Consider the following 16,996-nt stretch of genomic DNA (forward strand, 5'->3'; position numbering starts at 1 on the left):
ACGTGCATTGATATGTTATGTTTAGTTTTATATTTTCAAAAAAAAAAAAGATAAAAACCAAAAATATTCAAATAATTAAGTAATAAGTGAATAAGGGGACAAAATTACCCCAATGTTAAGTTTAATAAAGGATCAATGCATATGTGATAAAATTAAAGAAAAGTTGATGCATGAGTATGTGATGCAAAAGTGGGAATTATGGGTAGCTAGGCATGATTTTAGAGTTATATAGAGTGTATGTATGTTAGGTGAGAACATAGGTTAGTCAAAGATTCATATTTTAGCTCACTTGGCCATATATATATATATATATATCCTCACATTTACCTTAGCCCCATTACAACTAACCTTGAAAAGACCTCATGATGTTTGCATTGGTCTACTAAATGTTTGTTGATTGGTTAGATGAAGAACAAAGTTTAGAAAGCATGATTAGAGAAGAGTAGAGTGATTCACCCTAGACACCTGAGAGGTTAGAGTGCATATACACTTCCTGTTAGGGTTCAATGCTTGATTCTATGTTCTCTGCTTTTATGAGCTATCTGCTTACAAGTTTACTTGTCTTTTATTATATAATTTGAATTAGTGAAATCTGATTTATATTTGTCTTGGAGAACTTGTTTACTTTTAACTAAGTAGGTAGAAGTATTTTTGCATTTAGTTGCATTCATATAGATAGGTTGCATTTCATAAGTTTTACCATTCATCTTCACTCCTTTATAGTCTCTTGAGCTTAGCATGAGGACATGCTAATGTTTAAGTGTAGCGAGATTTGATGCACCACTATTTTGTGGTACATCTTGTGCTTAATTGAGTGGATTTTACCTACTATTCTCACACTTATTCATAGAATTCACATGTTTTACACTTTCCTTCCTGATTTTGTGCTATGATTGAAAACATGCTTCTTTGGCCTTAAATTTGCTATGTTTAATCCTCTCTTATTACCATTCGATGTCGTGATGTGTGTGTTAAGTGTTTTCAGATATTACAGGGCAGGAATGGCTTAGAGAATGGAAAGGAAGCATGCAAAAGTGGAAGGAATACAAGAAGTTGAAGGAACTGCAAAGCTGTCAACCCTGACCTCTTTGCACTCAATCGATCATAACTTGAGCTACAGAGGTCCAAATGAGGCGGTTCAAGTTGCGTTGGTAAGCTAACATCCGAGGCTTCGAAATAATATATAATTTGTCATAGTGGCCATGCAGCTAGGTGACACGCACGCGCACTTGACGCGCACGCGCACATTGGCGAAAAGTCCATCGACGCGCACGCAACCTGGCGCGTACGCGCGACATGTCCGGCGGTGATTTCTGGGCTATTTTTGACCCAGTTTTTGGCCCAGAAAACACAGATTAGAGGCTGCAGAGTGAAGAAATCAGGGACACTTCTCATAATTCACAATTTTAGATTTTAGATGTAGTTTCTAGAGAGAGAGGCTCTCTCCTCTCTCTAGGTTTTAGTATTTAGGATTTCTTCTTTCAATTTCCCCTTTGGTTCAGGTTCAATGTTCTTTTGATTTAGTTTCTCTTCTACTTTTATTTATTCTAGCATTCTAGCTTATTTATTTTCCCAATTTGGTTTATGAACTCCATGTTAGATTTGATTTCTTTATTTAATGCAATTTGAGGTATTTCATATTTATAATTGCTTTCTTCAATTTATTGATGCTTTCAATTTAATTTAGATTTCTCTCCAATTTGGCTTTGGAGTTGATTAATATTTGGATACCCTTGAGTTGGAAGACTCAAGAGTTATTTTGTGATTGGCTCTCTAGCCACTAACGCTAATCCTTCCTAAGGGAGAGGATTAGGACTTGTAAATAGAAGTTGGCTCCCAACTTGAATTTTCTTTATTTAGTAAAGGATAACTAAGTAGAAACAACAACCTATTACTATTAATCTTGGGAAATCCAACAAGGATAGAACTTCTGATTAATCTTCTCCTAGTCAAGGTTTTTTAATTTAATTGCATAAAATCTCTCATTTATTTTCATTGCTTTAATTTATAATCATTTATTTTCCCATTCTCCAACTCTAAAAATTCTCTGAAAAACCAATAACCAATAATAACACACTTCCCTGCAATTCCTTGAGAGACGACCCGAGGTTTAAATAGTTCAGTTTATTTTATTGGGTTTGCTTTAGTGACAAACAAGTTTTTGTATGAAAGGATTATTGTTAGTTTAGAAACTATACTTGCAATGAGAATTTATTGTGAATTCTTTACTAGCAAAAATCTGTTCATCAGTTACACTCAATTTTCTAGTTTTAGTAGATTTAAGTTGTTAAGATAGGTTAGATTTAGGTTAGTGAATTAGGTTGTTAAGATATTTTGTTTTATATGCTTACTACTTTATTATTCATGGATGTTGTTGCTTAAGTCGTATAATTTTATATTGGTTTGTTTGTGAATCGTTTAGGGTTGATTGGTTATGGATAGAGTTTGTGGTGCATTTTATTTATAGATAAAACTTTGTCGAAATTTCTAAAAAATATAAATATAATTAAAGTTTAATTTATTGATTACTTCAAATAATTTTTAAGTAAACTACTAATCTTAAGTTTTTCATTGATAGATTTGCGTCAAATAACAACGCATGATTACAGAAGTGTACTAATATCATCAAGTTGATATACGACCATCCATGACCGAGCTATACAAAGATCCCTGCCAAGACCAAAGAGGATGGTTCCAGATGTGGGTGGTAAAAACTCTACATATTCAAACATTAGTTAGTTTATATCTTCTATTTTATTTAATTATGTATTTAATTTTGATTAACTAGTACTAAATATTTTTTTGAAGGAGAAATTTATATAGGACAAGATGCACGATATCATGATCAGGAAGACCTTCGACCATCGGATTGTTAGGCAGCTGTAGCAGATGATGGATGCCATAAGTGAATGGCGCGACCATCTCACTATTTGGCTCCGCCCGGACCTTAAGAAGGAACTATACGTCTATTGGGAGACTGATAATGGGTTCAAGTGTCGCTGTCTCATGAACAAAGCTAATAGAGTATCGACCAGGTCATCAAAGTATATTGGTGGATGAACAACTTTTATGAAGACAAAGACCAGGCTGGTATGTAACTTGTTTCAATTTGTTATTAAGTTCGTTTTGTTTTTGAAATGTAATATCATTATAACATGATTTAACAAGTTGTTTCAACCTGCGTAGTCTATGTTATTGAGTCATGATCAGACAATGGCAAAGACCTTCAAGTACACCCACACCTTGAAGGAGAACAAGGAGAGATTCGCTGATCAGTGGGCTACGAATCATTATGTGAGTAAGTATCGCAGGGTGTAAAGTTTAATTTTCAATTAGCTGCAGTCCTAATCATACCATGTGTTACACAGGAGTCCTACACGCAAAGATTGGCGGAAGCTGCAACCCAACAATCTCAGCAAACTATAGATGAAAGCAACAACTCTGCTGTAGCTGACGTCGATCTTGACACGATTTGGTGCGACACCACATCTAAGCCATACAAGAACCGTGTCTACGGATTTGGATCGTTCTTTGCCGAAACCTCCGAACCTCCACACTGAGACATTCATCCACCTCTACTACCAGCCGGCCCGTCGATCCCGAGGACGATGTCGATTTGAGGGAGCATGTGTTGGAGCTCACCCGGAGCCTTTACCAACAAGCTCAGCAGCTGGAACAGTTGAGTAAAAATATCAGGAGATCCTAACATGTGTCTCAGACACAAATTCCTTTAGGCTGGAGTGGAGGCGAGAGTTGGAGTAGCTTGAATGGATGGAGCAACAGATGACTGTGTACCAATATCGGATGCGAGCCAGTGGCCGCGGAGCTGTTACAGGGGCACCGACATCACTGCATAGTTCGCCGCCTCAAAAGGACTAGGGAGATGATGACAACGACGACGATGACTATCAGGATCTTTAATTATTATAGTTTTGTTGTAGATTGTTTTGTTATATATTCTACTTTTCTGACTGTTAATTCTTTTGTACACTTGATATTTTAATTTACCATATTAGGTTTCTATTATTTAAAAAATAAAAAAAATTGAGCAGCTATTATGTAAAATAAATAAATAAAAATCAGATTTATTGTCGGTTTTATCGGAGAAATTATGCGACAATAATTAGGTGGGAAAGAACATAGTGGAGTACCGAAATTACCGGTGAAATTTTTTGGTGGATAATTACCGGCGGATTAAATATATAATCTGTCGTAGAATTTGAAAGTAATTTGTTACTGATGAGAGTTATACCGTCAGATAATTTTCGTTATTCTGTCAGAAATTTTGACGGTATTTAATATTTTTCTTATAGTGAAATGCTATAAAAGTTTTAATCTCTATCTTTAAAATTTTAATTTAGTTCCTGATGTTCCCACTTTTTAGATAGAAAATACTAAAAAGACTAAAATTTTGTATTCTAAAATTAAAATTTTAATTTTCACTACAAGAAAAAAGGTCTATGGCCACGCTTTTTTCTTGCCACGCTTTAAAAGCGTGGCCAAAAGTGGTCAATGGCTACATTTTTATGAGGGGTGGCGATTGATTAGAGATTTGGCCACGTTTTTTTTTTCTACGCTTAAAAAGCGTGGCGAAAAGGGTCTATGGCCACGCTTTGATGAAGGTGGCAATTAATTCGAGATTTGGCCACGCTTTTTTTTTGCCACGCTTAAAAAACGTAGCCATAGATTGAAACAGCCACGCTTTTAAAATGTGACAACAGGATTTTGTTATAGTGACGTTTTAAAAGCGTGGCCGTTTCCTAGAACTCTTTTGGCACGCTTCAAAAGTGTGGCCAAAAGGTCCTCTCAAAAACAAAACGCAGCGTTCCTTTATGATTCTAAACGCTGCGTTCTTCTCCTTCATTCTTCGAAATTAAAAACCCCTCTCTCTTCAAAGAACCCTTTTCACTTCGATGAACCCTAAAAGCTTACAAGAACCCCAGCCGTCCGCGAAGAACCCCGGCCCCTCACCCCAGCCCTTCAAAGAACCCCAGCGCTTGCAATGCCTCCGTCGTCACTCTCTCTTCCGGAACTCCCATCATCGGTGCTCCTTCGGCGGTGACTCTCGTTCGTGGTGACTCTCTCGGCGCTCACCGTCCGTAGCAAGCCCTCCGTTGATGGCCAAAAGAAACCCTTCCGCGGAGCGTTGGTCACATCGTCGACGTCCTCGTCAACTCAGATTCCCTTCACCACCGTGAGGTCTCTTCCTCTCCTCCATTTTTCTTTTTTGGAATTTTCTGGGCCTTGAAAATTTCATCGTCAATTGCTATTTGCTCCAGCTACAACCATAAGCTAATTTTTTTTCTTTCCTTGTTATTTTGTTAGATTGTTGAAACTTGAGGGACAGAGTTTTACCCTCTTCGTATTTATTTTTTTTAAAAGAGAAAATATATTTATCAATTTCTTCTCCATTTACTCTCCGATGGAATACATTGTTGTTCTTACTTCTTTATGTTTCTGTCATAATCAACTTGAGTTAAACGCTATTTGTGTGTTTTTATTTGTGAGATGATTGTATTCGTAATTTACTTTTAGTTTTTGTACACTATATTTGCTTAAATGATTTATCATTGCTCTTATTTTATTTATTTATTTATTTTTAACTCTTTCCTTAATCAGATTCTGGAAAGTTCATAACATGGGGTTCAACAGATGACTTAGGCCAAAGCTATGTTACATCTGGGAAGCACGGGGTAATGCATAACCATGACACTGTTCTCATGCAGTCTTTGTTGCTTCTTTGTTAGTCAACTAACATTTTCTAGTTTTTCTGCAAAAGGAAACTCTAGAGCCTTTCCCTCTTCTGCCTGAAGTATCTATTGTAAAAGCAGCTGCTGGATGGGCACATTGTGTTTCTGTAACAGGTAACTTTGATCTCCTTGTTTTGTTGGGACTGAAATAGAATGAATAAAGGAACATTGAATGTGTAGTATTATGTCTTTGGAGTGGAGTAAAACGGGGGCTAAATTTACACATGATTATTTTCAACTGTGAACTATGCAGCTGTTATTTTCTACTTTTTGAAATTAAAGCTTTAATTTATATTTATATATAAATGCTTCTAATTTGTTTGATCAAGTTGTACTTAGTGAGATAATAACCAATTGAGCCATCAAGCGATGCTTCAATCACTGAACAACTTATATATAAAGTGGAGCTACTAAAGTGGAGTATACTCCTTGGCTTGTCGTAGGCTTGGGTAACCTTGGAAGTAAATACCATGGAACTAGGCACAATGTAATTGGTTATTCACCAAAAGTTTTTAAAAGTTCTTAAAAGAACAATAATCTTCTCTTGATGTGGTATGAATATTTTTTTCCCTACTATCTGTTAGGTGGGATTTGAAGTAATCAATAGCATTTCTAAAGCACAAGGGATTCGGATGAACACAATACAGTCTATGGCATTGATTGGAATAGGTAAAAAATTACCCAGGAATGATTTTATTCTTATTAATATTTTCTCCCTCTTTTCCTCCTCCAAGTTTATTGGCTTCATTTATCTTGGTAACTTTAGCATTGAGTTGTCTTTTCTTCTGTGATCTTATACAGGTTCTATAGGAGATGTACCAATTTTGCTAGCAAAGGCTCAAACATACATGAACTTTAGTGGCGAATCGGTTAGTTTCATTTCATCACATAAATTGCTAGATTTTATACGATATACACATGTACACTTGGTGAAATTGGTAACGAATCAAGTAAACCATCTATCTGATTTACTACTTTTTTTTGTATATGTTGATATTACATTTTTGTGTCTCACATTCATACAAATGACTTATGGATTGTTACTGTTAGCCCCCCTCTCTCTCTCATTTATTTCCCTAATTTTTCTTGCTTGTAATATTCCTAAAGGCTGGGCCTCTTGCTACATATTATCAAGTATCCCTGCGTCATATTCTACTAGTATGTTTTTCTAACCTTACTTCTAGTTGAAAGTAGTCAGCGATGACAATGTACAAGTTCCTTAAAAGTTAGTGGGAATTTTTATGTAGGTTTATGATGAAATGAGCCTTCCAAATGGTGTTTTAAGGCTTCAACCTAAAGGCGGACATGGTTACCACAATGGGTAATTCTTGTTGAATTTTTTTGTTACATGGTTTATAAATTTGGGATATCGTATAATATTTTTGTGTTTATGTCCTGTTGTAATGGAACATAAATTCCTATATAATTGGTGTTAGATTGTTGCAGGTTGAAAAATGTAATGGGCTATTTGGATGGTTCCCGTGAGTTTCCTTGGCTTTCCATAGGTTAGTTCCTTTCCACTTATCTCCTATCACTTGATGACTTGATATGGTGTCTAGTTTATTCATTAGTAGTATGTTTAATATTTCTGTTTATAGGAATCGGAAATCCTCCTGGAAATATGGATGTGAAAGCTTTTCTTCTGCAGAAGTTCAGTTCAGTGGAGCGAAAACAGGTTATACTTCCTGGCTTTCAACCTAGCATCACTTGGTTTAGTTCTTTTATTGTTGCATTACAAGTTTCTGCTTATATTTGTAAATACTTTGCGCTTTCACTCATGTTATGATAGTTAATATATTCTACAAGTTTGAGAACAGTTTAGAACTTATTTTGCTTATTGAACTTAATAGTAGTTAATAGACTATTGATGGATCCTAACAAATTTGGACAGATCTAACCTACAAAATGCAGTTCGAAGAGTAAAATCCTCGAATTTGTGTGATTATTTTATTACTTGTCGCAAATTATGTTCCTTTTTATTCCTTCCTTGATTGAATTTTGATGGAAATATATATTTTTTGACAGATTGATACTTCATTGGAGCAAGGAGTTGAAGCAGTGAGGACCCTGGTGTTAAATGGGTTTAATAACCATGTGTATAGATTCAACTTAGGGCAAAAATACAAGTACCATTAGGTTTAATTTTCATAAATTGTAGAGATGAACAAATATATATAAATGCTTCTAATTTTTTTGTTACTGAAAAAACCTGGAAAGTTTTGTATCGAGTATTAATGTATAAAACAATTATGGCAAAAATTATATATGTTGTTTTAATTTGTCTAATAATAAAAATTGCATACTATATTTATAGGTTTGGTAATAAAAAAGGATTGAAAATTTATATTGTGCAATAATGAAGGTAAAGTCAAATTTTTTTTTTTAAAATTTGACAAGGCTATCGCCACGCTTTTAAAGCGTGGCCGTATCTTTCGCTATCGCCACGCTTTTAAAGCGTGGCCGTATATCTCGCTATCGCCACGCTTTTAAAGCGTGGCCGTTTCTCTCGCTATCGCCACGCTTTTAAAGCGTGGCCGTATCTATCACATACGGCCACATTTTTAAGCGTGACAATCTGCAAAAGCGTGGCAAAAAATAAAGAGTGGCGATAGGTCACGAAAAGCGTGGCGATAGAGCAACCGCCACCCTTTCATAGGTCACCCTTTCAAAAGCGTGGCGATAGCTCAAAAAGCGTGGCAAAAAGCTATCGCCACGCTTTTTTCAGCTTTTCGCCACGCTTTAAAAGCGTGGCAATAGAGCTGTTTTCTTGTAGTGTTTAATCTCTAATTACCGATCACAATACTCAATTTCTCATTTTTGATTCCAAAAAACAAACTTATTTTATGGATTTTATATATAAGAGTAATATTGGAAGTTACAAGGAATCATAACTTCCTTTTTTTAAGCTTTTGTCGATGTATTTTTTTTATATTACATTCTTTGATCATAACTAAAATAAATGAATCATTTTAAATATAATAAATATATAATTGTAGATTATATAAAATTATAAATATTATTAAAATAATAGACTAACTTTGTATTATTATTCTTTAATATTACTCATATATAAGTATAATAATGAACAATTTTTATATTTTGAAAATCCTTATGGCGGTCAATTGATATCCATATTTTATTATTATTAGAAATTAAACTAGTCTAATTTGATTCAACGGAAGTTTCTCAAGAGACTTCATAATTTTTTCAACTAAAATTATTTTAAAACAAATATATTGAAAAAGTAAATATGAAGGATTCTTAAGGACCTAGTGGAAGTCTTTAAGCTTTTTTTTTTTTAATAAATGTATAATAAATACATTGAAATTTAAACTATATATATATATATTATGATATTTTTAAAAGGCGTTATACTTATTTTGCTAGAATAATAAATAAGTAAAATCACTTTAAAGATAAAGTGATGAGTCAGGTTAAAAGTATCGACACGGTGAGCAATGAATCTTGTGTAATTTGTTAAAAATTTCATGTATACACCCAAAAAGAAGGTGCCTTTACATTTACTTAGTTACTTTCACCCGAGATAGCTGTATGAAATATAAACTTCAAAGGTACACGTTCAATATAAGATGAGTTAAAACTTGAAAGTAAGATATAAGTTCATTTTAAGGACAAAAAACTTAATTACCTTTTCCTATGCAAGAAATTGCAAAACACGAACAAGCACTACTGATTCATTATTGATATATTATTCTACGGTAGAAAAAAGGGCTCTATTTTTTGAGGTGTAACTATAGAAACTGAAATTTTCGTGTATTAAAAATTAATTAGATAATTTTATTTTTTATAAAGTGTTTACCCGACTTTTTAAGTACACCAAAAGCGGAATCTAATTAAAGGTATGTTTATAGGGGAAGCATGTGACTGGCACAGACTTGATTATTTTGATATAAAAATATTTATTTATTTTAGTAGTTAATTATTTTGTTAAAAAAATATGAAATAACATGCATAAATATAAAAATAATACAATAAAAAAAATTTTCAAGTTTTTTAAAATTAGGTATTTAACTAAGTCACAGTATGCTTTTTCTTCAAACGTACATATATATGTGCTGTTACTGCTATGTTTTTTTCTTCTTCCTCTTTCTCCTCCCTCATTATCGTTCATCGACATCGTCATCGTCATCGTGTTGTCATGATGGTAGTCTTCTTCTTGAACAACGTCGTCTTCTTTTTTTATTGTTTTTCTTTTCAACATCTATTGTATTCTTCTTCTTTAATGTCTTCTTCCTTTCTTCTTCTTTTTTCCTTCTCATCCTCCATCATTATCTTCATGATCATCATTGTCATCGTCTTTTTTATCTTTATCTTCTATATATGTTCAGAAAATTAGAGCACAAAAATTTTGATTCACAGAACAAAAATTTTAATGCACAACACACAATTTTTAAAAGCACTATATGTCCATAACATTGACACTAAACTAACAAAATATGCACATAAATTTTGGTACACACTACACAACAAAAAAATTTGGTACACAACATAAAAATTTTTAAAGGACATGTCTCAAAACATTGACAACTAACCAATAAAATACATACATCACAGAAATTCTACTGCATAGTACAAAAATTATTGATGCACAACACATAAATTTTTTATGTATAGCACCAAAATTTTTTACATGTCTAGGAAATTGACTAATCCATCCAACAAATTACATTCATAGCAAAAATTTATATGTCATGTGCAAAAGTTATTGCACTATGAATAAAAATTTATGTACTGTGTACAAAAATTTTTATACTATATCGATAAATTTATACTTTATATAAAAATTTTTGTGCTATGTCAATAAATTTTTGTACTCTTCAATAAAAATTTTTGTACTGAGAAAAGGAAAAATAGTGACGCAAGTGCTTGTTTTTTTGTTAGACTTATATCGATTTGATTGAACTTAATTATAAAAAAACTTGTACCTGTAGTATCATGGTAAAAAATAATATGCAAAAGCTTTTTTTGTGTTTATAAATAATTTTCTATATTTTTTTATACAAATAAAACATTTTTGAGATTTAAAATTAAGTTTATTTACAAAAATTGTTTACATTATTTAACATACATTAACAAATGATGCAAGTATAGAATATTATTAATGTGGATTAAAGAAGATGCTTTGCTTTGAGGCACTAAGTGCATATAGCCATGCCTATACCCTAAACTAAACATGATGGTGGGGGGTGATGGGTGTTACGTACGTGCCGCTCACAAGTCACAACCCACCTTCCGCAACAATTCCTTACGCTAAGAATCTCTCTTGCCACTCCTTCCGATCTTCATTCGCACACTCTTCCTTTCTATAGTCTATAACCTTACACCCACGAAACCCACAACCTAAGCACCGTCCATTTGTTATTTTTTAAATGTATCCAATACTCCATGCTCTCTTTCAATTCTGTCATTAATTAAGAAGAAAATATATTTTTTATCTTTAAAATTTACCAAAATGTTTAAAAATATTCCTAAATTTTATTTTATTTTAATTTTATTTTTAAAATTTTTTATTTGTATCAAATATACCTCCTAATAGTTAAATTTTTAAAAAATTTAAAACCAATCTCGTAATATTTTGTGATAATTATATTTGATTTGCTTATATCAAAAATTGTTCTTGTGAAATTATTGTTAAATTAATTCTAATTTTCTTAAAAATTAGTTATCAGAAATATATTTAATACAAATCGAAAAATTTTTAGACAAAATTAAAATAAAATAAAATTTAAAAATATTTTTAAAAATTTTAACAAATTTAAAAGACAAAAAATATACTTTATTCATTAATTAATTAAGGTCTTCTTATTTTAGTATTGTTACTTATTTAATTTAGTTTATATATATGTCAATGATTATGGATCACGTATGTGTATCGTTGCGCGCCGTGATCATTGGGGCATTCCCTTGTATATGTCCACTAATAATTAACAAGTTAATAACTTAGTGACTAATGTGTACAAAGAAGTAGGAAGTAATGGTGGTTGGGTCAACTCCTCATGATGACATGTACTCCCTCTTTAGCTAGATAACACCGTACCATGCATGTTGCTGGTGTGTATATGTAGCATTAACTCCATGGTTAATTATTATTCATAATATAATGAATCATGTGTATGTGGTGGGTGACTGTTTCTAACCAGAATAATATAGCTAGCTAGTGTGAACATAATGATCTCAACCCATGAAGAAAATTCCCACACTAGCTAGTAGGAGTGGAATAACAATTATATATATTAATAATAATAGTAATAATAAGTGGTGGTTGGTTATTACTATATTAAGAGGTAAAAATTAGTAACCATAAGCTGTGCCTGGTAGAAGCAAAACAAGCCAATTAATAATTAAGAAATTGAAATAACAGAAAACACAACCACACACACTACAGATATGTTATTGTATGTTAATTTATTTAGGTATAGTTAGAATTAGAAGCTGTGTGTGGTTCCAGGCTTGCAAAGCAATCCTTCCAGAGAGGAATCGTTGATAAAAAGTAATGGGTTTGCTTCAAAGCCAACCGAATCTCACTCGTGTCCTCGCCTCCTCATACTTAACAATGCATCTTTCTCTCTCATTCAATTCAACACTTGACACCACCACCTGTAATCACACACATATATATAACTAACTAACTTCCAAGGTTGGAAACGCAACTCTGGCAGACACTGAGTTACTGTTAAAGAAAGCCCCTTTTCTCACACCAACCAATTATATTAACTCCATCATCCCATCCCACTCTTTTCAATTCATTATTCATTCTCTCTAATTAACAACAATATGGAGCAGCAGGTGGAAGAGGAACATGTGGTGCGCAGCAACAAAAATAACAATAATGATCACATGCAAATTATGATGAAGGGCAAGCGCACCAAGCGTCAGAGGCTACCTTCCCCACTTAGGTTAGCTATGGCCATGCCTTCTTCAACCTCTTCAACCTCCTCTTTCGGTTTGGATACCCCAACAACAACCGCAAGAACAGAAGATGAGGATAATAACGACGAAGACATGGCGAATTGCTTGATCCTCTTGGCTCAAGGCGGCGGAGGCCGGGGAACCCGCCATAATAACAAGAAAGAAAGCATATTCAACCTTTACGATTGCAAGACTTGTAACCGAAGCTTCCCTTCCTTCCAAGCTTTGGGAGGACACAGAGCCAGCCACAAGAAGCCCAAGATCTTAACAAACAGTAGTAGTGTTATTACCACACAAGAGAATTACAATAATGACCCTACAAGCACCGCCCTTACCTTGCAAATATCAAACAGCTCCTTGTACTGCCGCAGCATCACCACCACCAAAACAACGACCGTCATGGAAACCACTGCTCCTATTTCCAAAGCAAGTAAGGTTCACGAATGTTCCATTTGCGGTGCCGAATTCACCTCTGGCCAAGCCTTGGGTGGTCATATGAGGAGGCACAGGGGTTTGTTGACCGTTTCTTCCGCCACAGCGGCAACCACAACCACCACCACTACAACTACATCATCATCTATTAGTGGTGCAAATGCTGATCATCAAGAGACCAAGAACAATAATAATAATGTCAACAAGAATATTTTGAAGCTGGATCTCAATCTTCCGGCACCGGAAGATGATCATCACAACAGGGTACCAAAGTTCTCTTTCCAGTCCAAAGAGAAAGTTATTGTGTTCTCTTCTGCAGCTTCTCTCGTAGATTGCCATTATTAGATTGTTCATAATAATATATAGCCTCACTCCGATCCTCTCTATCATTGATTAAGTGTTCAGTTATATTGACATTTCTTAACTCTTTCATATTGTCCATTTGTCGTTATTTTCACTCCATTAACCCTTGTATACATTCAATGATTCTTTCAGTTAATATTCAAAATTAATTTGAACTTTTATTCAGACTCTGGTTTTGAAATATATACTTACGTGCACAATTTATTCCTCTTATATTCATTGTATATATTGGTTTGAGAAATTCTTTAGTACCATGTTTTTGGTTCGACAATTAGAAGGAATCTAAGTATAGGGAGAGCAACGGAGATACAAGATAGATACTTCATATGAATTTCTCTTTGTTTTTAGTCTCAATAAAATCATGTCATCCATATTTAAACTTTATTATTATGAATTTTATTAAATTGGTCAACGAGTGAAATGTCATATATATATAACGATTTTTTATATATTTTTTATATCTTCTACTTTTCATATTAAAAATTATTAATCAAAGATAAAAAATTTTGTTTTTAGTATATATAATAAAAAGCATACAAACATCATTTTTCATTATTAAAATAACCTTCCGCTAAGATATTAGAATAAAGGTTGTAAATCAGGTATCGGTGAGTGAAGGATTAATGCACATATGAGATATGGACGATGTTAACGAGATAATATTTAAGATTATTTTATGTAACATGATATTTAAAATTTTATACATATTGGTACACGAAATTGTGATCTCTGGTAATGGCTCCAAAAACTTGGTGCTCTAATCTTAATTCATAATTTGTCACAACTTTGATACAACTAACCAGTAAGTGCACTGGGTCGTCCAAGTAATAAAACCTTACGTGAGTAAGGGTCGATCCCACGGAGATTGTCGGCTTGAAGCAAGCTATGGTCACCTTGTAAATCTCAGTCAGACGGATATCAAATGGTTATGGAGTTTTCGAATAATAATAATAAATAAACAGAAAATAAAGATAGAAATACTTATGTAAATTATTGGTGAGAATTTCAGATAAGCGTATAGAGATGCTTTCGTTCCTCTGAACCTCTGCTTTCCTGCTGTCTTCATCCAACCAATCCTACTCCTTTCCATGGCAAGTTGTATGTTAGGCATCACCGTTGTCAATGGCTACATCTTGTCCTCTCAATGAAAATGGTCCAATGCGCTGTCACTGCATGGCTAATCATCTGTCGGTTCTCGATCATACTGGAATAGGATCCATTGATCCTTTTGCGTCTGTCACTACGCCCAGCACTCGCGAGTTTGAAGCTCGTCACAGCCATCCCTTCCCAGATCCGATCCTACTCGAAATACCACAGACAAGGTTTAGACCTTCCAGATCTCAGGAATGGCTATCCATGGGTTCTAACTTATACCACGAAGACACTAATAGCTCGGACTCGGTCCCCTGTATTAGATATCCAAGAGATATCCATTCAATCTAAGGTAGAACGGAAGTGGTTGTCAGGCACGCGTTCGTAGGGAATGATGATGATTGTCACATTCATCATATTCATGTTGAAGTGCGAATGAATATCTTAGAAGCGGAATAAGTTGAATTGAATAGAAAATAGTAGTAATTGCATTAATTCATGAGGAACAGTAGAGCTCCACACCTTAATCTATGGAGTGTAGAAACTCTACCCTTGAAAATAGATAAGTGATAAGGTTCAGGCATGGCCGAATGGCCAGCCCCCAAACGTGATCAGTAGATCAAAAGATAATCCAAAGATGAAAATATAATAGTAAGAAGTCCTATTTATACTAAACTAGTTACTAGGGTTTACAGAAGTAAGTAATTGATGCATAAATCCACTTTCGGGACCCACTTGGTGTGTGCTTGGGCTGAGCTTGAAGTTTACACGTGCAGAGGCTTCTTTTGGAGTTGAACGCCAAGTTGTAACGTGTTTTTGGCGTTCAACTCTGGTTCGTGACGTGTTTCTGGCGTTTAACTCCAGACTACAGCGCAGAACTGGCGTTCAACGCCCTTTTGCATCGTCTAAACTCGGCCAAAGTATGGACTATTATATATTTCTGGAAAGCCTTGGATGTCTACTTTCGAACGGAATTAGAAGCGTACCATTTTAAGTTCTATAGCTCCAGAAAATCCACTTTGAGTGCAGGGAGGTCAGAATCCAACAGCATCATCAGTCCTTCTTCAACCTCTGAATCTGATTTTTGCTCAAGTCCCTCAATTTCAGCCAGAAAATACCTGAAATCACAGAAAAACACACAAACTCATAGTAAAGTCCAGAAATGTGAATTTAACATAAAAACTAATAAAAACATCCCTAAAAGTAACTAGATCCTACTAAAAACATACTAAAAATAATGCCAAAAAGCGTATAAATTATCCGCTCAACACAACACCAAACTTAAATTGTTGCTTGTCCCCAAGCAACTGAAAATCAAATAGGATAAAAAGAAGAGAATATACTATAAATTCAAAAATATCAATGAAACATAGCTCCAATCAGATGAGCGGGACTTGTAGCTTTTTGCCTCTTGAATAGTTTTGGCATCTCACTTTATCCATTGAAGTTCAGAATAATTGGCATCTATAAGAACTCAGAGTTCAGATAGTGTTATTGATTCTCCTAGTTCAATGTGTTGATTCTTGAACACAGCTACTTTATGAGTCTTGGCCGTGGCCCTAAGCACTTTGTTTTCCAGTATTACCACCGGATACATAAATGCCACAGACACATAACTGGGTGAACCTTTTCAGATTGTGACTCAGCTTTGCTAAAGTCCCCAATTAGACGTGTCCAGGGTTCTTAAGCACACTCTTTTTTTTTGCTTTGGACCTTGACTTTAACAGCTCAGTCTCAAGTTTTCACTTGACACCTTCACGCCACAAGCACATGGTTAGGGACAGCTTGGTTTAGCCGCTTAGGCCAGGATTTTATTCCTTTAGGCCCTCCTATCCACTGATGCTCAAAGCCTTGGGATCCTTTTTATTTACCCTTGCCTTTTGGTTTTAAGGGTTATTGGCTTTTTGCTCTTGCCTTTTGGTTTTAAGAGCTTTTGGCTTTTTCTGCTTGCTTTTTCTTTTTCTTTCTATTTTTTTTTTTGCCATTTTTTTTCTGCAAGCTTTTGTATTCACTGCTTTTTCTTGCTTCAAGAATCATTTTTATGATTTTTCAGATTATCAAATAACATGTCTCCTTGTCATCATTCTTTCAAGAGCCAACATATTTAACATTCTTAAACATCAAATTCAAAAGACATATGCACTATTCAAGCATTCATTCAGAAAACAAAAAGTATTGTCACCACATCAATATAATTAAACTAAGTTCAAGGATAAATTCGAAACTCATGTACTTCTTGTTCTTTTGAATTAAAAACATTTTTCATTTAAGAGAGGTGATGGATTCATATTCACTACTTTAAGGCATAGACACTTAGATACTAATAATCATATAATTAGACACAAACATAGATAAACATTTAACATAAGAAAACGAAAAACATAAAATTTAAGAACAAGGAATGAGTCCACCTTAGTGATGGTGGCATT

General features: G+C 34.0%; 2 protein-coding genes across 2 annotated transcripts; both read left to right on the top strand.

Moving 5' to 3' along the window:
- Positions 1-6,382: 6,382 nt before the first annotated feature.
- Positions 6,383-7,886, top strand: LOC148555667 (chloroplastic group IIB intron splicing facilitator CRS2-B, chloroplastic-like). Its single transcript, XM_088491641.1, has 7 exons — positions 6,383-6,419; positions 6,552-6,700; positions 6,858-6,908; positions 6,998-7,071; positions 7,197-7,255; positions 7,349-7,425; positions 7,776-7,886. The coding sequence occupies exons 1-7, from the start codon at positions 6,383-6,385 to the stop codon at positions 7,884-7,886; spliced, it is 558 nt and encodes a 185-aa protein (XP_088347767.1).
- A 4,537-nt stretch (positions 7,887-12,423) lies between these two features.
- Positions 12,424-13,624, top strand: LOC107648187 (zinc finger protein ZAT5-like). Its single transcript, XM_016352159.3, has one exon. The coding sequence runs from the start codon at positions 12,546-12,548 to the stop codon at positions 13,455-13,457; it is 912 nt and encodes a 303-aa protein (XP_016207645.1). The 5' UTR covers positions 12,424-12,545; the 3' UTR covers positions 13,458-13,624.
- Positions 13,625-16,996: the final 3,372 nt, after the last annotated feature.

This window comes from Arachis ipaensis, chromosome B6 (assembly GCF_059453495.1).
Source record: "Arachis ipaensis isolate K30076 ecotype BB chromosome B6, ASM5945349v1, whole genome shotgun sequence".
NCBI classification, from domain to species: domain Eukaryota; kingdom Viridiplantae; phylum Streptophyta; class Magnoliopsida; order Fabales; family Fabaceae; genus Arachis; species Arachis ipaensis.